The sequence below is a fragment of the Budorcas taxicolor genome, chromosome 8, assembly GCF_023091745.1.
Source record: "Budorcas taxicolor isolate Tak-1 chromosome 8, Takin1.1, whole genome shotgun sequence".
Lineage (NCBI taxonomy): Eukaryota > Metazoa > Chordata > Mammalia > Artiodactyla > Bovidae > Budorcas > Budorcas taxicolor.
Window position 1 is genome coordinate 83,515,752 of NC_068917.1, and position 21,832 is coordinate 83,537,583.

Sequence of the window (21,832 nt, forward strand, 5' to 3'; positions counted from 1 at the left end):
TTTCTCAGAGTAAAAAATAAAACAATAAACTCTCTACTTACGAAGTTAGTAAAGATTACTGAGCAAATGTTTTCCAAATACTTGTTAAAACAGGCCACTGGAGAACCAACAATGACTTAAGTTCTATGAATTCAGACACAAGAAAGACTGTGGTGTCTTCCTACCTGAATGTACTGGCCAAGCCTAGATTAATTAAACTGATGGTCAGCTCAGACCGTGATTATTCAGAGTGAGACATGTGGGGCCTCACCTCAACCCCGCCAGGAATAAAGTTTGCGGTTTTTAATCCTCCTTCAGGCTTTGCAATAACGGTCCCATTGCCGGTTAAACCTGACCCAGTGAGGCTAGAAAGGCAACCAGCCAGTCCCACATGCCCGGTCAAAAGTGCTCACGGCCCTGGTGTTTGTTACAGGATGGACACATTGCTCTACATCTTGCCGTGAGACGATGTCAGATGGAGGTCATCCAGACTCTCATCAGCCAAGGCTGTTCAGTCGATTTCCAAGACAGGCATGGCAACACCCCCCTCCATGTGGCCTGCAAAGATGGCAACGTGCCGATTGTGGTGGCCCTCTGTGAAGCCAACTGCAATTTGGATCTCTCCAACAAGGTAAAGCTGGAGGGAAGATCTCTGCACAGTCCATCCATGTCTCTGTGTCTACCTGCTTCTGGGTTTGGGCAAGTTTCTCTCTTCACTGTTCAAAGTCAGTATTGCTTTTATGGACCTGTTCTTTTTCATAGGGCTCTCCACTTTAAGTGTATTTTGCATACGACTTTTTAATAATTTCCTATAGTTTATTAATTTAATAAATTGTTCAATAATTATTTAATTATTAAATAAATATTATATAGGGAATTATTTAATTTCCTATAGACTATTAATTTAATAATAGTCACAGAAAAGTATTACATTAATATTTCCGGCTGAGAGTGGCTTACCATTTATAAGCATCTAGAAAGAAAGTGGAGAAGGCAATGGCACCCCGCTCCAGTACTCTTGCCTGGAAAATCCCATGGGCGGAGGAGCCTGGTAGGCAGCAGTCCATGGGGTTGCTAAGAGTCGGACACGACTGAGTGACTTCACTTTCACTTTTAACTTTCATGCATTGGAGAAGGAAATGGCAACCCACTCCAGTGTTCTTGCCTGGAGAATCCCAGGGATGGAGGACCCTGGTGGGCTGCTCTTTGGGGTCACACAGAGGTGGACACAACTGAAGTGACTTAGCAGCAGCAGCAGCAGCAGCAGAAAGAAAGAGAAGGAGGGAGGGCGGAGGAGAGAGTGTGTGTGTATTTTCTCTTCCTAGAGAAGAATCAAAGAACATGCTACAAATCAGGGCAGTGAGTCTTCAGAAAAACACCTAGTGAGTTATATGATTGAAATTCCTAGAACCAGATTTCTCTAGTTCCCCCTATTTGGGAGTTTTATGGTTTTATCTTTCTTGTGCTAAATACATTTGGTAAGACTAAGGGGATACTATCATTTGGTGAATGATAAAGAAATTAAAACCCCCATATGTTGATTTCTGGAAATTCTAGAAATTAGCTAACACCTTCTCTTTTCCCTGAATGCCATCTAGATTTTCATTACCTAGCATGGTAGAACAGTTGGATAGTCATATGGTTTCAGCTCTGTAACTGTATGAAAGGCAAGCACTATTCTGTTACCATTATGTTAAAAACAAAGTCTAAGTAGAATTAATTTTGTAATTTCAGGAAATATTTGTTTATAAGTGGCAGACATGATACCAGCAGAATTTAATATGGTTTGTTTAAGGTAAAAGAATAACTGAAATACCTGGAAAAATATGCTTCTACCAAAAAAAAAAATTCTTCTTGCATATTATGTGATTAATTCTAATAGAAATTGAAATAGGTAATCTTCGTATTCTGGAAATATGAAAAGGCAGTATCCTAAGTCCTAGCCCTCAGCTGCTGGTTGCTTTCTTAGTTTATCCTTTTCTAATCTTGCCAAGTCAGTTATATAAGCGGCTTAAGGAAGAAACTAAATGTAATATAATATTAAGCAGCATCAAGAGGTTGGCTTTCCTTCCAAGAGTCTTTAAATGAATAAAAAGCAGCTTTAGGGACCTCGTGGCACTCCTTTGAATGGCTGTGACTTGGCCGTTGTACGTGGTGACTTTGTGGGTCTTGCACCTTCAGAAGAGCTGGTGTCAGCTTGTTTTTCTCTTCCATTTTTTTGTTGCTTATTTTAGGAAAGATGATGAGGTCTATAGAGGAACTTAAAAAATGTGCAGAAAAGTAAGAATAAGGCCTTGCTTCCCCGGAAAGCATATCTGCCTTTACATGCACTGACCCTGATAGCGTGGCCACGGCACAGTGACAGCCACGCCGCCCAGGCAGACTGTCACTCCTCTCCGTGCCCTGCCGTTTCCTCCCCTGGATTCCATTCCCCCAGAGACACATGCGGCCATTCAGATCCTACCCCTGTCACCAGCATGTGACAGGAGCTTGTCACAATTTCTGACAGTCATTGCAGTGAAACAGGCATTTCTCTATCTGCATTCTTCTCATGTGAAAATTGGGAGACTGGCTATTTAACTCGGCTGCATCAGGGAACGTGGAAGAAGAGAGGACCTGGACGATACAGAAAGCACACCCTTAACCCTTTGTTCTCTTCTGGATTGCCTCTTCTGATCAGCAAAGGGAGAAAAGGCATGTTGACACATGTACAGATGTGCACACACACACACACACACACACAGATGTGCACACACACCCAGGATCCTACCTAAGAATTCCGTGCCTGCCAGGTATTGATGAACGAATGAATGCCTTTTTCTGACAGCACTGTGCCAGGTGCGATGTGAGGGGCTGGGAGGTGGGCAGCAGGGAATGACTCTTGTCCTCAGGCTGCTTGCAGACAGACACAGGGACATTTCACTATAATAGCATCTCATGTTATAACCGCTACTGTGATAGAGACACTGGCGCTCTAGAAGCATGGGCATCTGGACACTAAAGAAACTGGGAAAAGCTGTTGAGAGGTGATTATTTTAAATAATTGGGATTTGGACAGATGGAGAAGGGGGAAAAGCGTATTTCAAGAAGAGAGAGGCAGCCAGGAAGGGGAGTTGAGTCCAGATGGTGAAAGGCCTTGAATGTAATGTTATGGAGTTTGAGTTTTGTTTGGTCAAACATTGGAGGCCATCAAACTGTAAACCCTCCTAGTCTTTTATCCATCCTATGTCTCTTCCTTGACCTTTTTCCCTTCTATAAAACTATGCATCTTGTTACCCGGGACTATCTTCCAGAAATCCAAACACTTCCTCCAAATCTTCCAAACCAACTCCTTACTTTTCACTTTAGCTCTGGGGTATTTGAAAGCTTCATATCTGTTTTCTAAATGACTCTAGGAGTTAAGAGTAAACAAAACATAAATATGCACACACACTGCAGCATTACTTATAGTAGCAAGAAATAGAACCACCCTAAGTGTCCATCCTCAGCAGGCTAACTAAATAAGTTATGATATATCTAAATATTGAATATTATTCAGGTATCTGAAAGAATGTAATAGATTTCCTTATAGACGTGGAAAAGTATTCAGTCTGTTGTCAGATGAATAAAGCAAGTTGACAGAATGGAAGGTGGAATATGATTATGTCTTCACTTTTCAAATTATTTCTCTCCACTTAATGAATTCATAGAGAAAAGCCTGGAAGGTTTGCGTGGGGCTAGCTCTGAGTGGGGGAACTTGGGGGAACGGAAAGAAAAGACTTCATTTATCTACTGTGTATCCTTGTATGTTGTTTGGATATTCTAAATGAGCATGTGTTAACTTCTTAACAAAAACCTACATTTATTTGCACATAAACAGAGATAGCCAAACTTGCTCAGTTCATAATTTCCATTGTGTAAAGTAATTTATTTTTTTCTGGTTTCCCCAGAGCAAATGAAAAACCTTAAGTTCCAGGAGTTCCTTGGTAACCTAATGGTTAGAATTCTGGGCTTTCACTGCCATGGCCCAGCTTCAATCCTCGTCAAGAGCTGAGATGCCACAAGCTGTGTGGCACAGCCGACAAAGAAAAAAAAATTGTTTAAATACCTTTGTTGTTGTTCAGTCACTCAGTTGTGTCCGACTCTTTGCGACCCCGTAGACTGCAGCACTCCAGGCTGCTTAAGTTCTGTTTATTAAGTTATTCAACCCAAACAACCTAATATTTCAGGAGCTGATGGAACAAATGATTCACATAAATTGAAAGAAAGCTATTTTTTTTTAATTCTCAATTGACCACAGTTGTGTACTAATGGTAGGTGTGTGCTTGTTGCGAACCTTCAGAAATAGTCACAGAAAAGTATTACATTAATATTTCCTGCTGAGACTGGCTTACCATTTACGAGCATCTAGAAAAAGAGTGGAGAAGGCAATGGCACCCCACTCCAGTACTCTTGCCTGGAAAATCCTTTGGACGGAGGAGCCTGGTGGGCTGCAGTCCATAGGGTCGCTGAGAGTCAGACATGACTGAGAGATTCACTTTCACTTTTCACTTTCATGCATTGGAGAAGGAAATGGCAACTCACTCCAGTGTTCTTGCCTAGAGAATCCCTATTTAAACCTTGGACTCTTTAAAGGTGTCCAACAAGCACACACCTTTCATTAGTACACAACTGACTCTTTAAACCTTGGACTCAGAGTGGACACCACCACCCCTATATCCTGTTCTATGTGGATCTTCACAAGATACCTGCTTTGTATCACAGCCACCACCAACCCTGTGCAGTGCATACGCAATGTCACTGAAAGGAAGGCAGTCCCAGCTAATTTGAGACACTGAACTGCCTGAAGCTAGTAGTTTCCCTGGTGTCAGAACCTGCTGGTTCCATCAAAAATTTAAAGTATACCTCAACACCCCCTTGAATACACTGCAGTGCCCCCAGATACCTTGGCCCATGGTTTGGGAGCCGTAGGCAATCAAAAATGCTGGGTATGGCCGTGGCGTTTCACCTCATTAGAGCATCTTCACTTTCTGTCCTTCCATGCCTTCTTCCCTCGCTGTATCTAAATCTGAGCCACAGTGCAAATTTTTCTGGAACTTTGGGGCCTTCAGCCCTGACTCATGCCTCCTTTCTTCCAGCACAGCAGGAGACTTAATTTAGTTATTTTATGATAAGCCTCCCACTCTTTCAGCCTTTGAAGTTTTATTTTAAAGTCACTCTGTTAGCTGAGAAATACTTGAAAACATTTTGTTTGGCTTGCCTCCCCAAGGAGATGGCAAGTTTCTGGAGAAAGGAGACCTCGCCTCCTATCTCTTCCTGGTCTCTCCATACATGTCATCCTCGGCAGCAAGAGTGAGGTCTCTCCCGGGTCTTTTTGTCTCCTGCAGTATGGACGGACGCCTCTGCACCTTGCCGCCAACAACGGGATTCTGGACGTGGTCCGCTACCTGTGTCTGACGGGCGCCAATGTGGAGGCGCTGACCTCGGTGAGTAGCCCTCTGGCAGAAGAAAATGACTGCCAGTGTCTCAAGCCTCGAGGGCACGAGAGGGAAGGTATTGCTTGGCAACTGCACTGCAAAGCAGACAGGCTGCTATTAAGCTCCAGCTCCTCCGCAGGCAGTTATGTAAACATCTGCCCACACAAACCCAGGGTAAGATCTTGTTAATGCCTCATCCTCTGCTTTCCCCAGACCCACACTGCCGGGAACACCTGCTGTTTCCCACTGGCCTTTTCGTTTCCTGTGTTATACAACAGGCCTTCATGTTTTGTATTAACTTGTGTGTTTATCTTTTCTAAGTGTGCCCCCTCCACTGTGGGGGACTGAAGGGGCCATGGGCTTTCAGAGAGGGAGGAGGAAGGCCCCTCGGTGTGGGGGGGAGCACGTGAAAAGAGCTGTCCTCTCGTCTTTGAAAGGTCTGGCTTTGCTCTTAGGCCTGCATGCGTGCAATAGTGTCCGACTCTTTTGTGACCCTATGGACTGTAGCCCGCCAGGCTCCTCTGTCCACGGGATTCTCCAGAATACTGGAGTGGGTTGCTGTGCCCTTCTCCAGGGGATCTTCCCAACCCCAGGGACCTAACATCTCTTATGTCTCCTGCATTGGCAGATGAGTTTTTTGTTTGTTTGTTTTTGTTTTTTATCACTAGCATCACCAGGGAAGCCACAGCATATTTTAAAATGAGGTTTCTTTAGTTTCCCCTCTTTAGTTTCACTCCTGACACTCCCCATTCCAGACCTGGTACCTCCCTGCAGAAGAAACCCTTTGATCCTCATTTCGAGGATACCAGAGAGGAACCAGACCCATTGTTGTGTCTGCGAATGAGATAAGGTTGCTGTTTTACAGCTGCAGTGAAACATTATCTTTTGAGCTGTTTCTGGCCTGGCAGTGGGTTGAGTCTCCACTGGCTCATGTGGGAGATTCCTAAAACTCACAAGAGCTTTGCTAACACAAACTGTTTCTTTAGAGGAGACCCACTGGAGTTTTAAAATATGGCAGCTAACCTTGGGAAAATCAGGGATCTGAAGCTGGAGAATCATACAGGGGATGGCAAACTGTGGACCATAGACCAAACTCAGCCTGCTGCCCACTTCTGTTAATAAAGTTTTATTGGGACATTGCCATGCCTGTTGTTTACATATTGTCTGCAGCCATTTTTACTCTTCAAGGGGAGACTTGAGCAGTTGCAGCAGAGACCCCAAGGCCCTCAGAGCCCCAAATATCTGCTCTTAGGCCCTTTACAGAAAATGGTTGCTAACCCCTGGCCTAGGGCATTGCCTCTCTGGTGGCACAAATGTGACGAGAATGTCATTCCCTCCCCACAAGCAGGGGGTCTGTTTTCTGCAGTGTTGAGCCCTGAGCTGGGTTCTTCTGCAGGCCCAGTGATGACCAATGTTTTACATGGGACTGGACTTTCTTAGGACACCTGCTCGCCCATCACAAGCCCACCCACAGCCACCTATGAACCTGATGTGCCATTATCAAACTTTCCCCAACCATGTCTAGGCACTCAGTCTAGTTACTCCACAATAGAGCACTTATATACATTTTTACGAGAAGAAATTTTTTTTTTTTTTTACAGATATTGCCTCATAAAAAGTAAACTGTTGACAATGGCTGTGAAGATGCCAGCAGCTGCTCCTGCCAGCCTGGCAGTGTGGGTCAGGGTCTTGGGCCTCTGCTGGGTCCTCAGGCTTCTCCATGACCTCTGTGAAAGTGAAGTTAAAGTTGCTCAGAAGTTAAAGTGTCTGACTCTTTGCAACCCCATGGACTGTAGCCTGCTACACTCCTCTGTCCATGGAATTCTCCAGGCAAGAATATTGGAGTGGGTTGCTGTTCCCTTCTCCAGGGAATCTTCCTGACCCAGGAAGGAATCAAAACCAGGTCTCCTGCATTGCAAATGGACTCTTTGCCAGCTTAGCTTCCAGGAAAGCCCTGACCTCTGTGAGGCCACAGTTGTCTCCCCATGCCTTCCCCACAGCAGCTGCCCCCCAGCCTTGGGCTCGCCCTCTGGAGGTTCTCAGGTGTACCTCCCCTCCCTGCCCACCCCAGCTCACTGCAGATGCTCTTCTTGGTCCTGCGAGTCCACTTCCTGGGGGCTCCATTGTTTATTCATTCAGCAGATACTGAGCACACACTGCACACCGGACAGACACAAGGAACAGAGTGGGGCCGTGGTAGGCGAGCTGGCCCTCCCTTGAGAAACTTCCAGTCTAGTGGGAGAGTCAGAACCAAGGGTCACAGTGAATATGCAGCTACAGAGTGGGACCTGAGCCAGTTGGGAGCCAGGGTCCCCAGGGGTTTCCAGAGGTCAGGAGCACTCCTCAGAGAAAGAGGAGGACAGTCTGAGCCCAGAAGAAGGGCTGTGGGCTGGAGCAGGGGGATGACGGGGCTGGATGTGCATGGCCTCCCCAGCAGACACAGTAGAAACCACGCTGGCTCCACGCAGGAAGGGCATTATCATGGAGGTGCCCTGATGCAGGCCTAGGCTGGCTCCATAGAAGGACAGCGGCTGCCTGTGTCATTCTAAACTTCCTAATAGCCACATCTGATGGGAGAAAGACAGGAAGTCAGTATCAGTCAAATACTAAAAGTAATATATAAAGTAATATATTTCATACATAATATGCCAAATATTATCATTTTGACTTGTAATCATTATTTTTAAATTACTGAGATATGTCCGGTTCTCTGATTTAAGTCTTCAAAATCTGTCTGATTTAAGTTCTCTGATTTAAGTCTTCATCTACAGCACGTCTTAGCTCCACATTTCCAGCCCGCCCCAGGAGCTGCATGGGGAATGGAAAGTGAAAATGAAAGTGCTAAGTCGCTCAGTCGTATCTGACTGTTTGTGACCCCATGGACAGTAGCCCACCAGGCTCCTCTGTCCATGGAATTTGGCCACCACGTTACAGACAACACCCTCCAGCCCGTTTTGTCAGCGGGCTTTTCTCCTCTGCCTGAAAGCACCGTTCTTCCCAGTCAGCACCACAGCCCTCGACCCTACAGCGCCCCCTAGCTGCTCCCTTTCCTCTCCCAGCCTGTCCTCAGCCGGGATGGCCGGGTAGTCTTCAGATTATCTGGTTCTCTTTTTCCTTGCTTCTCACTTCTCCTCTCTCCGCCACAGTCTGTTGCTGAATCCCTATGACTCAGCAGAGGGAGTCACCTCGCTTTTTTGGTGTTGTTATTTAGTCACTAAGTCATGTCTGACTCTTTGCGACCCCATGGACTGTAGAGCCCACCAGGCTCCTTTGTCCTTGGGATTTCCCAGCAAGAATCCTGGAGTGGGTTGCCATTTCCTCCTCTGGGGGATCTTCCTGACCCAGGGATCGAACACATGTCTCCTGCTTGGTGAGCAGATTCTTTACCACTGAGCCACCTGGGAAGCCCTCAAAACTTCTTTGTTGTAAAATAAAACAGATTTTCTTTTTAAGAAAGGACAGGAACAAAAGAACTTGGTGAATTTGACAAAGGCCTTTGTAGCCCTATTGAGATCAAAAAATAGAACTTCAGAGGCCACCCCAAAAGCTCCCAGTGGCCTGTCCCAGCCACAGTGCACCCCAACCTCCCACCCTGAGTGTAAGCCCCACTCTGACTTTGTAATTCTCTAAGCATTTCCTTCCTTGCCTTTCTTTGATGTCTTTCTCACCTATGAGCCAGCAGTCACATCTAGTTACCTCTTCAGGACACGGTACTTCCTTGACACCCACCCCTGCCTTGGATAAGAAAATCCTACTTGCCCTCCTTCCCCTCCCACCTCTGCTGCCCTCCTCCAGCTCTAGGTCTTCTTGCTGCTGCTCCACCCCACCTGGCCAGCTGCCCTCCCTCTCCCTGCCCTCTGCTCCCCTCAGAAGCCCCATGGCTGCAGCTGTACCTGGGAACTCAGACCCGCATCCGGTATCTGCAGCCCTGTTTGACTCCTGAGCACTGGGACCAAGCCTTGCTATTTCTGCTGCCTCAGGGCCTTTGCACTTGCTGTTTTGTTGGTGGTGGTATTTGTTTTTGTTTTCCTTTTGCAAAACTTCCTTGGGTATCCAAATGGCTTGCTCTCTCACCTCCTTCAGGTTGACTCAAATGTCACCCTCTCAGTGATGCCAGCCTCCTAGACCACTGTGTATGACAAGGAAGGCAGAGAGTGCTGGGTTCACTGGTGGGCCAGCTTCAGAGCTGGCACCTTGCTTAGCATGGGACTGGGATGAGGAGATCTAGCTCCTACACCTTTCCTTCTTGGACAGAAAGCTGGGGAGGGGGACGTTGGGGACACTTTCAGCTCTTTTTTCGTTAATTACTGCTGCTTGCTTTTTCTGCTCATGGTGCTTGATTTATGTGTTTTTCTCTAATCTGCTCAAGAACCTATACGGTAGAGTGTCATTTCTCATCTCACAGATGAAGAAACCCAGGTTCTAGGAGGCCAAGTGACTGACCACACAGTCTGGGAGGGACGGAATCTGAATTAAACCTGGGTCCTTCTCACTCTAGAGTTCAGCCTCTTTCCAAACACTGGCAGAATTCTTTTGGAAGCTGAACAGTGTCCTTTAGAGCAACACTTTTTGCAAACTGTAAAGTACCAGGCAAACATAAGGAAGTATTGGTGGCAGTTTTACTGTCATTTGTGAGACTTGACAGTGGAGAGTAACTTTGCCAGTGAACAAACATCCTGTGTCTGTGGCTGTGCAGGTCTAAAGCCTTTGAGAGAAATCTACAGTCAGTCACACCAGAAGACAGATTTTAAGTTGAGGCTCAGATTTCTTCCAACTAAGGCAATGGTTCCAAAACCTATTGGAACCATTGCCTTAGTTGGAAGCCATTCTATTGGCTGCACAATAGAATCACCTGGGAGGGCTTAGAACCCTGATGTCCAGGTCACACCTCAGAAAGGTAGAAGCTGAGTATACGGGTGGGAACCTGGCAGCAGAAGTTCTTAAAGACCCCAGTGATTCCAGGGTGCCATGAGATTTGAGAAGTAAGGCCTGTGCTTATCATGTCAGTAAGGACCTAGACAGCTTGGTATGACCCCCTTGTTTGGATGCAGTGTCCGACAACTTACCTCATTCACCCCAAAGCAAACTAGAAGCTTCTGTCTGCCCACTGGGGCCACTGCAGGACTTGACAGCGGGGAGTGGGCAGAGAGAGGTGGGCAACATGAGTATAGGGCACGCCTCCCAGGAGCACCCACCAGAGCTCCAACCACAGCCTACGACCATACTTCTCAACTTGGGCAGTTTCACTGCTCAGGAAACATTTGGTAATGTCCAGAGACACTGGACTTCCCTTGTTGCTCAGATGGTAAAGGGCTTCCCTTGTAATTCAGATGCTAAAGAATCCACCTGCAATGTGAGAGACCTGGGTTCGATCCCTGGTTGGGAAGATCCACTGGAGGAGAGCATGGCAACCCACTCCCATTATTTTTGCCTGGAGAATCTCCATGGACAGAGGAGCCTGGTGGGCTACAGTCCATGGGGTTGCAAAGAGTGAGACATGACTGAGCAACTAAGCGCAGCACAGAGACACTGGGTTGGCACAGCTGGTGCAAGGGAAATCTGCTGGTGTCTAGGGGTGGAGGCCAGGGTACTGCTTGACATCTCACAGTGTATGGGACCGCCTCCCGTGGCAGGGAATCGTCCCGGCCAGAATGTCAGCAGTGCCAAGGCTGAGGTGATGTGATGGTTGGGATTGTGACCTGGGCTGCGAGATTGGCAGGTGTGCTGTCAATCAGATCCGGGCATCCCCCAGCTTCCTCAGGAATGGTACTTGAACTGTCCCTAGTAAACACTGACAGGTGGGCCAAAGGCTGCTTAGGCTTCTCATTTAAGAAATATTGCTTTTATTTCTTTGCAAATTGCTTCTCCTCTTTTCTACTTTTAAATTTGTAGTGATTCCTAAGGTGCAGCAGAGCAGCCCCTCAGTCTCCCATCCCTCCTCTGTGGTGGGTGAACCACTAGCGTTCCCACCGCCCAGGAGCACCTCTGAGGTTACTACGCTCAACGCGCTGAGACTGTGAGGAGGCGCTCGAAAAACGTTAGCCATCATCGTGCATGTTCACAGCCTGGAAACAAATTTGCTCAGTGTGAAACTGCAGCTCTGTGAAAATTCTCTAATTAAAAAGCAAACACTGAAGTGCCGTGGACCCTTATTTCCACCTTTTATGTTTCACTGAAGATCTTCAGATCCAAATTGTCTGTAAAACTCAGCCTCTTCTTTGAAATGCACAGTAATTACCCGTAACTAGCTTGATATGAGTGCTGAGGTTTGTCCCTGGAAGGATTCTAAGACGTTAGCTTCCACTAACTAGAATTTGGCAGCTAATGACAGTCTTTATCGTTGGCCTAATTGGAGGGAGGTTCAGGATGCAGAGTAATCTGCCTGCTAATGAGGTGCCCGGTTTGATTAAAGCCTGTGGGCCTGAGACATCTTGCCTTTGGACCTCAAAGCACCAATGCATGTTTTTTTTCTGCTTTCCTTATCTTCCTTTCCTGGACAATCAGTGAAATCAGGATTCCACAGAAAAGGAAATAATTCAGGACAGGGTCTTTTGCCACCTTATTTGCTTCTGATGCCTGTTACACTGTTTCTGTCTCAGAAGGGGATGCTGGTGTGTGGAACACACAGTTCTCTGCAGTGAAGGAAAAAACTAATCGTTTCTCTCCAACAGGATGGAAAGACAGCAGAAGATCTTGCGAAATCAGAACAGCATGAACACGTAGCAGGCCTCCTCACAAGACTCCGAAAGGTGAGAAATTGTGCTCTGAAATGCTCTGTGCTTTTTATGTGAAAAATTCTGTCTTGTCCCTTATAAACACTGAGAATGAACAATCTGTTGGACACACAGGTGGTACCAAAAGGCACCTGTCCCGGGCTGTGGTTTGCTTATCGATTTGCATAAACGTGTCGGCTACCTCTCTGGTTTCTTATTCTGTGTTAGGACTTGGAAATCACTGGCCTCTTTTTGCAGCCACTGTGCCTGATTTTCCTCCTCTCACCCTGTCTATAATACCTGCCCCCTGTGAAGTAGAGGGGAAATGAAAAAGCTGATCCTGCTTCTTTCTTTCTTAATGTTTCGAGCTCTAAAATATCACACGTCCTCCAGTTTATCAAACATCATGGCTGTAAGGTTTAAGAAGACATGACAAAAATAAATAAATGCAGGTATGCCTTTTCAACCCACATCACAGCAGTGTGTACTGAGAGACTTCAAAACAGTCACACCCTTTAAGTTAGGGATTCTCTGTCTGTGACTCTATCCTAAAGAAATGAAAGAAATGCATTTTAAAAAAAAGTTGTATGCATGAAGATGTTCGTTGCAGTGTTGTTTATAAAAATTGGCAATAAAAATTGGAAATGTTGGATGATCAACAATAATGTCTGATAAACTGTCATACAGCTATATAATGGAATGGATTTTGGCCTTTAAATGTTCTTGAAGAGGTTTTAGTAACAGGAATTTGATGTTTAGGATGTTCCTAGGCTGCAAAGCAGAAGATGAATTATGTGCACATTATAATTCCAGCTATGTTTTTTAAAATACATAGAAAGAAAATGTAACAGTGGTATCTTTGGGTTTTGCTTTCTTAATTGACAGTCTTTTCTTTAAATATAACTGTTTTTTCCAAACTTCCTAAAATAATCATGTAATAATTATTTTAAAAAAGGACAAATGTTATAGAAATTTTTTAAATCAGTTAATTTAAGTGTTCATGAAAAAGTATTATTTCAAATAAGCCCAGGGTATCCTACAAAGATCCTGCCATATAAATTGAAAAGTGCCTGGGGGAGGGATAACAATGTCTTAACTTTCACAGCTACTAAAAGTTTGAATTGATATAGTGGTCCCCTGGTCCTGGTTACAGGCGAAGGGCAAGGGGACACATACAGAGGTTGGAATGATTTCAGTGCTTGGAGTTGGCCTGGAGAAGATAATGGGCTTTCACACCTTTGTGCTTTGGAGTCTGTGAACTGACAAACACTGAGATCCCCCAGGCCGCTGCTGGGATTCAGTCTCCCCTTGAATCTAGTATTTCTGGAAAGAGATCCCGCCTTATTCACAAGTTCTTACAGGAAAAACTTAAATGAACTCTGGACTTCATGTTCTCCCACTCTGTACCACCACAGACTACCTCACTGTGAGGGAGAATTTGGACTAGCAACGCAAGGGGAAACTTTTTGTTTACAGGCAAAACAAGAGTGGGGAGGGGTGCAGGAACCTATGAGTCTGTCAGCAAATCAACAATGAACTTTCACATAAAATCTCCTCATCTTAAAATTCACTTTATTTGAAGTGATATTCAGCCAAATGAAACACAACTTCAGGCCAGATTGACTCAGAGGCCACCAGTTTGCAACCTCTGACTTTTGCTGGATTTTATTGTAGGGAGTCCCGCATTTGAGTATAGAATTCTATGTTTATAGACAGATTATCACACTTTAAAGGCTGTTTTGTTTTGTTTTTTAATGGAAACAGTATCTTTTGCTTGTTTGTTTGTTTTTTAATATTTATCTATTTGGCTGCACCAGGTTTTAGCTGCAGCATGTGGGATCCAGTTCCCTGACCAGGTATCAAACTCAGGCTCCCTGCACTGGGAGCACGGAGTCTTAGCCAGTGGACCACAGGGGAAGTCCCATAATAAGGGCTGTTTTAAGTTGATTCCCCATTATAAAATTCATTCATAGTGGAAAGAAACCGATGCAAATCTGGCCTTTCCACAGTTTGAGTGAGTACACATTTTTACAGTTAATACCTCTAGTATGGTCCACTATTAGGAAGACACATTTTATTAGGCTCAACACCTTAGCAGGTATATAAACATGCTGAAGCAGGTATTCTTAGGTTTCCCAAATTCCACAAAGCAGGATTTTAACCTGCCTGCCTCCACTGGTGCCATCGTTCTGCTCTGAGCCCAGCGTCGTCCTTACAGGTGTTTTGTGGGCTCAGTTGGTGCACAGCCAGCCCCTCTCACAAGTGTAGCACTCTGGACAGTACTGTTGCCTCGTACTTTCTTGCCTTGGAGTGCGGTTCATCAACTGAGAAACGCTCGTTACATAGCAGTGCTTCAGGGAAAGGTGCAGCCTGTTCATCTTAAAGCAAAAATCAGCTGCAAGCCATGATCTTCCATGCTCTAATGGTCACCCCAGGAAACACCCTCTTCTGGCCAAGGGACAAGGCTTTTCCTTGGACTGTGCTTTGTTTTAGTGCCCATCTACCCCTTAGGAAGATACTTTTATTTAAAACCATTGCTATGCTAGATACAAGCCCAGATGTCCATTCCAGCAGGTCAGAAAAAAACAGACAAATGCCATTTAAAAAGACAGGAAGGAGAGCACTCTACAAGATAGCCAAGGTTGGGTGGACTGGATGGGTAGGGCTCAAAGCACTTTCTCCCGTTATCTGATTCCTGTATTTCTTGCTGTGCTTCAACCACTTTTATAATTAAGAATATAAATAGTCAGTGAAGCCGCATGCAGCTCAAGGAAGGGTGGCTGTCTCCAGACTGGAATTTTGAATTCAGTGTGGCATGGGTTCTTGCACAGTCCCAGTTTGGGGCTTTTCCTTTTTTTTTTTTTTTTCTTCCATTAATTTGTACTTTTGCTTTTTGATGTCTAGATTTTTTCAAGAGGGGAGGGAGAAGGAATATTATAGCGTTTAGTCTTTTACCATTATCCTATGATTTTTGTAAGGAGATGAAGAAAGTCATTACGGTGCCTGTGAATATAGTACCTCATCCCTCTTGGAGCCCAGAATCTACTGGGAGATTCCCCTCTTGTCTTTGCTTTGAGAGGCAAAATATAGGGTAAAGGCTGAGAGCACAGACTCAGGAATCCCCACTCTGCCACACCTTCATGCTGGGTGAACTACCAATCTGCTTAACAGGCTGGGCCTCAGTTTCCCTGTTTGTTAAATGGGGTGAGTACAGTGCTACTCACAGGATGGTGGTAAGGGTCAGGCAGGTGGTGTAAACGACGTCCTTAGAGCAGTGCCTGCACACCCTGAGCACCATGTGTTTGCCACAGTCGGCATCCTAGCTCGCATCCTGCAGACCACCCTCCAGGTCCAGGGGAACTATGGAGGTTCCCGTGGGGGCCCCCTTTGTGACCCAGCCCTCAGGAGTAGATGTTGGGGTGTCAGCAATGGCAGCTGTGGCAGGGTACATTTGAGAGTCGTTTTTAGTAACAGCAACCATTGATGCTCAGTGTGTGTGGCAGCCCTGTAATTTTACATCCCTGAGTTGCGGATGTTCCCGCAGGAATCCCGGTCTCCACGAGGTTAAGCAACATGCTAATTACAGAGCGGAGACCCAGACCAAAACAGAAATGCATGCTTTCGGGGTTCAATCAGAGGCTCAGGACTTCTTCAGAGTCAATTCTCCAACAGCCCAGGATGGTCCTTCCCTCCGGTGGGGTCACCTGCTTGGTGGCAGACATGGGTCACTTCCCTCAAGGTAATGCAGAGCCCTGTGCCCTTCAGTGGAGTCTCCCCAACTTCATGTTCAAGATCCACGTAATCATTTGCTTTAGTCATGCCTTCAAATGACTCTAGACCTCAGCTTTCCCATTAGCCAGAAAAGGAGGAGTTGACTGCCAAACATTTCTAACCATCCACTATCTTTAAAAAAAAAAAAAAGTAAATCCCAAAATAAATATAACTGCTTGGGATTTCGGGACACCCGGTACTGGAACCTGGTTCTTGAAAATGATCATGATGTCCCAGTGTGTCCCTGGAGAATACATCACAGAGGGCTCGTGGGCGGTTGCCTTAAGGAGCAGGCTCTACCTGCAGAGAAGGCCAAGAAAGGCGATTTGTTTGCAGTGGCAACCTGCAATGGATCATCTGCAGGAAGAGACGGCCCACAGCCCTGTACAGTGAGTGAGGGGAACGGAAGAAGGTAATTTACACGGAGGGGCATTTTATCACCATTCCTTTCAGTATCATTTTCTGTTCCAGGTTGCAGTGTTTCTTACCAGGGAGCTGTCAGAATTTGGGGGTGAGTGGAACTTCCTGTCCTTGCAGGATGCAAGACCCCCAAGGATTTAATGTCAAGCATCCCCTCCCACATTCATTGTGGAAACCAAAAAACTGCCTCTTACCTTTCCTGACACCCCCGGGGGTGGTGCCACCCTCTGCTCACCCACCCCACGTGCATCCTAAGCACAGTCATTGGGTGAAGTCTGTGTCCGGGACAGCAGCGGGGGGTGGCCGTAAGTTGCCTTGCTCTGTCATTTGGTTTCTCAGGGCCAGATTAGCGACAGAAATGCTCCCTGTGTTTTCACCTCTCATCAGTTGTCAAGCCTAGGAACGTGTTCTTAAACATCTGTTAGGGGTAAGCCATGGAGCTTTCTCTTCTGGAAACAGAACCAAAGTCATCTTGTTGAGCTGCATGGGGCAGCAGAGGGTGGGCTGGAGGAGAGTGAGAGGAGATGGCATCCCTAACGCAGGGGGCTGACCGTGGGAGGTGAGACCTGCAGCCAGTGCATCCGCGTCCGGGCAGGTAGGGGAGAGGGCAGCCGAGCTGGGGCTCGTGAGGGAAGGAAGAACACAGCACGCCTTCCTCTCTGACGCAGTTCAAGAGGAGATGGTGGGGTGGTGGCATGCGGGAGCCCATGGTAATGTCTGGGAGGGCCCACCATACGCATCTCTCCCCAACTGTGTGTTCCGTGCCATCACATTAGGGGCTGAAATCAGCTGTGGTAGTGGTATTTACACCACAGGAATCAGCAAACACTGGTCAGACTTCACCTTTTATGCGAAACCCCAGCCTGCTCCCCAGCCATCCCCTGCAATGAGCTGGTTTCCCAGCACACCATTGCTTTAGGGGCCTCTGGAGGCCCCCTTAGCTCCACCACGCATGGTAGGTATCACTTTCTTACAAGGAGCTGCAACCCTCTTCTGTCCTCTGTGTTCACCCCCACTGCTAAACAAAGCCCCCTTCAGCCCTCCAAACCTGCTCAAGAACTCTGTGGTCACTTAGCCAAACCAGTTCTTCTCCTAGAAAAAGGGGAGCTTGTTATAACAGGCGGTGTGGGGGGTTGCGCTTAGATTTTGTACTGGCATCCATTTTTACTATCATATCAAGGTCTATTCTTTCCTGATTTTAAAACACTAGTTTTAAGGGGGTTGAGAAGTCAGCTTATTTTTATTTTGTTTGATTGTCCTTCTAATCAGCTTTTCGGTAAACTGATATTAAAAGTAGTTGCTTTTCCTAAGTCTGAGACTAGATGGTGAAGAAATATGCCCAGGAATAGTTTGAAAAAATAGGACAAAGTTGGGAGCTTGCCCAAAATTTAGAATTCACCACAAGTAAACTGCATTTGCATAATTAAGAGTTGCTGCTCCCATCCTGTGGGTCTAATTGCATCCTGCCATGTGCAGAGAGCCACGTCACCTCTCCAGTTCTCTTATCTGTCTTTCCCAGACGGGAGATGGCTCTCGATCTCCCATCAATCTAGCTGTTTAGTCACTTTTGCCGATGAGAAAGTGAAAGCTGAATTGCCAGGGGGTAGAAGGTGCTGGAAGAAAGGAAACTAGAAGCCCGTGTCAACTAAACAAATATAGTCAGAATGCTAAAGTAGAGTTATTTTATTTGGTGGGAATGTTTAGGAGTCTGAGCCAGGGAGACAAGCATCTCAGTAGCTCTAAGAAAACTGCTCCAAAGAGGCAGGAGGGGAAGTCAGGCTATATACAATTTTGTAACAAGGGAGCAGGCATTTTGAACATCAAAGATGGGGTATCAAGTTAAGGAATTTGGCATTCTATGTATGGGGAGATGCAAGCCTCTGGGCTCACTGAGTTCGTCCCTTTCAAATGCGCCTCCGCTGTCTGGGGCCACCCCTGTTCCCTCATTGACCTTGCTTCTTGCATTCCCCCAGCTCCTCAGCAGTCACCCTTGGGTGTGGCAGCGTCTGCACTTTCGGGAGCTCTCATTCACATTTGGAGGCCAGAAATCGCTGATGGCTGTGACATTTCTTGTTTACTAATATGGCAGGAGATGTTTTCATTTCACACCAGGGTTCACCAGGGCTTCAAAAAGCAAGGCAGTTACCAAATAATGCTCATCTAAAAGATAATCACAGTGTCTACCGTAGGAAAGAACTATGAGAGACCAAGTGAAGGAAAGAGGCAAGACCAGTCAATAAACAAACAAGAAAATGTGAGATAGGTCAGGGGGTGGCAAACAAGGACCTAGAGCCAAAACTGGCCCCTCACCTGCTTTTATAAATAAAGTTTTATTGGAACAGCGCTATACCCCTCTGTTTACTCCTGTCTATGGCTGGTTTCTAGATCCATATATGGCAGTCACAACAGAGACCACTAGGTTCTTTACAGGAACCAGCCAGAGGAAGAGCTGGCAGAAGACAGAGGGAGCAGTGAGTGAAACGGGCCTGAGAAAGTAAAGAGTTAGAAATAGATCAAAAAGGAGGGAGCTATGGGGGTAGCAGCAGAGTTTGAGTTTGATTGTTGGGGCAGAGGACGGTGCCTGAGGTGAGCAGACAGATAGGCCTGGCCTGGAAAGGCGATCAGGTACTGGCCCAAGTGTGTTAAGTAAGTTGTTGTTCAGTCGCTCAGTCGTGTCCGATTCTCTGCAGCCCCATGGACTGCAGCACGCCAGGCTTCCCTGTCCTTCACCACCTCCCAGAGTTTGCTCAAACTCAAATCCATTGAGTCGGTGATGCCATACAACCATCTCGTCCTCTGTCAACCCCTTTCCTCCTGCCTTGGGATTTCCCTCTGACTGCTCATACCCAGAAACCAGATAGAAGGTGGTCTTGGCAGCCGGGCGAGATGGGACGGCTGCTTGGACTGGTACTGTTCAGGCTCAGTTACTTTGTGAGCTTGGAGCAGGAATACAAATGAGAGCTCGCTATCCTGTGTAAATATTTGAAGTATGTGGTTAAAGCTAACAGGGAAATTCTGGCCTCCCATTACACAAATGCACCTTTGTGAACACCTGGAAGCCTGAATTCCGGTTTAGGGTTCTGGTTCCTCAAGGTCCCTGCTGCTTCCCCTGCCATCTTCCCAGCCTGTGCCCGAGGCCTTGCCACGTCCCAGCCACATCCACCAGCCTGTGGGGTCGAGGGGATCGGGACACGCGAGAATATTTTGAGGCATGAGTCAAGACTTAGGGAACCCAGAAGTCCTGACCCTCCTCTCCTCTGGGCAGTGTCCCTGCTCACTCTGCCCTGGCCCAGCCAGTGAGGGCCTGACCAGACTGGGCACTGGGGCATCTTGGAGCTTCTGTTAAATATAGACCACACTCTGCCTCCAAAGAAATCAGCATTCTTCCACCTTCTCGAGCTAACCAGGAGCACACTGTACCTCTCTCTGCCCCCGCTATGCATCAAAACCAGAGTGTGCATGGGAGAGCATACACACTAAGGCTGCTGGAAGCTGCCTTCTTGGGGACAGACGCTAATCTGAGCACGCCACTCGTCCCTGCTGCGACATCTAATGGTGAAAAGTGGAAGTGCACCACCCACCAGGAGGAGAGAGATGTCAGAAACTTCTTGTTGCAGAGTTGTTCAGTCATTCAGTGTCTTTGCGACTCTTTGTGACCCCATTGACTGCAGCACACCAGGCTTCCCTATCCTTCACTGTCTCCTGGAGTTTCCTCAAACTCATATCCATTGAGTCGATGGTGCCATCCAACCATCTCATCCTCTGTCACCCCCTTCTCCTCCTGTCTTCAATCTTTCCCAATATCAGGGTCTTTTCTAATGAGTTGGCTCTTCACATCAGGTGGCCAAAATACTGAAGCTTCAGTATTGGTCCTTCCAATGAATATTCAGGATTGATTTCCTTTAGGGCTGACTGGTTGCTGTCCAAGGGACTCTCAAGAGTCTTCTCCAGTACCACACCTCTGTCCCAGAGGGCTGTCTCAAATTCTGTGTTCAGATTCTTCACGGTTCTTAGTGAACACCAGTGGGGAGGGGCCCTCCTTGAGGACAAGGTTAGATTTCCTTGGACTGAAGACTCGAGTATATTCTGCTTGTCCTTGCCTTTAAGCAGTTTCCCAGCCCATCTTCCCAAGAGCAAAGTAAAGGGTGAGGGTCCCTCCCAGTCCAGGCCAGCAGGTCCTGACTGCAGGGAAAGGGAGGGCAGGGAGATGTGTGAAGGCCCTGGGCAGAGAGCAGGGATGTGGGATGGCTTGCAACCCCTAGACCCCTTTCTTTGGCCATCAAAATATTTTTTCTCACCTGCCTGCCATTCATCTCCACTTGAAAGGTGAGAATGTGTATGTGTTTGTATGACCATCCCAAAATCGAGGACACTATAAAACCTGAGCTGTCAGTCCCATAAAACAGTATTTTCTTGGACAAAACAAGATTTCTTGAGGATTGCTACATTTGGGAAACAGCATGAGAGCTAGTGATGGATTCTGACATGAACGCAGTCCCTGCAGAAGAAGGTTCAACCTGTATTTCTGATTGAAATCTGTATTTCTTTAAAAAAAGATGCTCCCCTGGAGCTCCCCAAGGACATGGAACCTGTTAACACAGGCCAGCAGTCCAACTCATTTGCTTAGGAAAAATGAGGTGCCCGAGTGTACCCTTTGTCTGTGCAAATCCAGAGTGGGGAGGCGGGGTGCACTCTCATCCTACTGACCATTTTCATAGCAATGACTTATAAGCCTTACTTTAAATCAGGACTCTGCACTAACTGGGACGTGTTTTCTTAGTATAACGAACTGGAAATGGCCCTTGCTGGATATTCATAGTCCTAGGACTAATAACTGAAGCACAGCCCAGCTTTGAGTTTCTGTTCTCAACTTTGTAAATCCTTGTTTACTCCTCCCCGCTCCCTACTCCCCTTCTAGAAACCCATCACCTCCCTTTCAGTGACAGCAGTGGTAGAAGGGAAACCTAGTTCTGTCTTCACCTTGGTCAAGAAAGGGCCTTGACCCCTCTGAGCCTTGGTTTCCACATCTGAAAGGGAGAATGACCACATTAACCACAAAGGTTGAGGTTTAACGAGGAATGTGAGAGAAAGCACAGTGTAAGCTGGAAGAGACAAACCTGGAAGTTACAGCTGCAGACAGGAAATGCATCTGTCGCCAACTCCTAGGGGTGTTCATGAAAGAATAGTTCAGGACCCTTGTCGAAGACAGTAGGATGGACTATTTGGGGGTACTGCAGTGGGTGCAGAGCAGAGGAAAGAGATCACCTCAACCCCAAATTCAACTAGGACAAGCGTGGATTTATAACCAAGGAATTGGGTGGGGTTCATGGATGGAAAATCACTAAGACAAAACCCAAAGGCTAAGGGGTTTCTTGCTAGAAAGCCATGCCTTGGATTCTTTCATGAGATGGTCAGCCAGCTGAGGCCACAAGAGGAGATGGAAGGGAGGCTCGGGGGAAATGCAGTTGTTTATATCATTGGTCCCAGAGAGAC

At 46.6% G+C, this 21,832-nt stretch overlaps 1 protein-coding gene across 1 annotated transcript in view; it reads left to right on the forward strand.

Annotated features, from left to right (window-relative positions):
• Positions 1 to 21,832, forward strand: part of DAPK1 (death associated protein kinase 1) — a 205,879-nt gene that overhangs the window by 160,475 nt on the left and 23,572 nt on the right. The window contains exons 17-19 of the mRNA XM_052645429.1: positions 413 to 610; positions 5,346 to 5,444; positions 12,107 to 12,184. Coding sequence (XP_052501389.1) covers positions 413 to 610; positions 5,346 to 5,444; positions 12,107 to 12,184 — 375 coding nt within the window. The remainder of the gene's footprint in view (positions 1 to 412; positions 611 to 5,345; positions 5,445 to 12,106; positions 12,185 to 21,832) is intronic.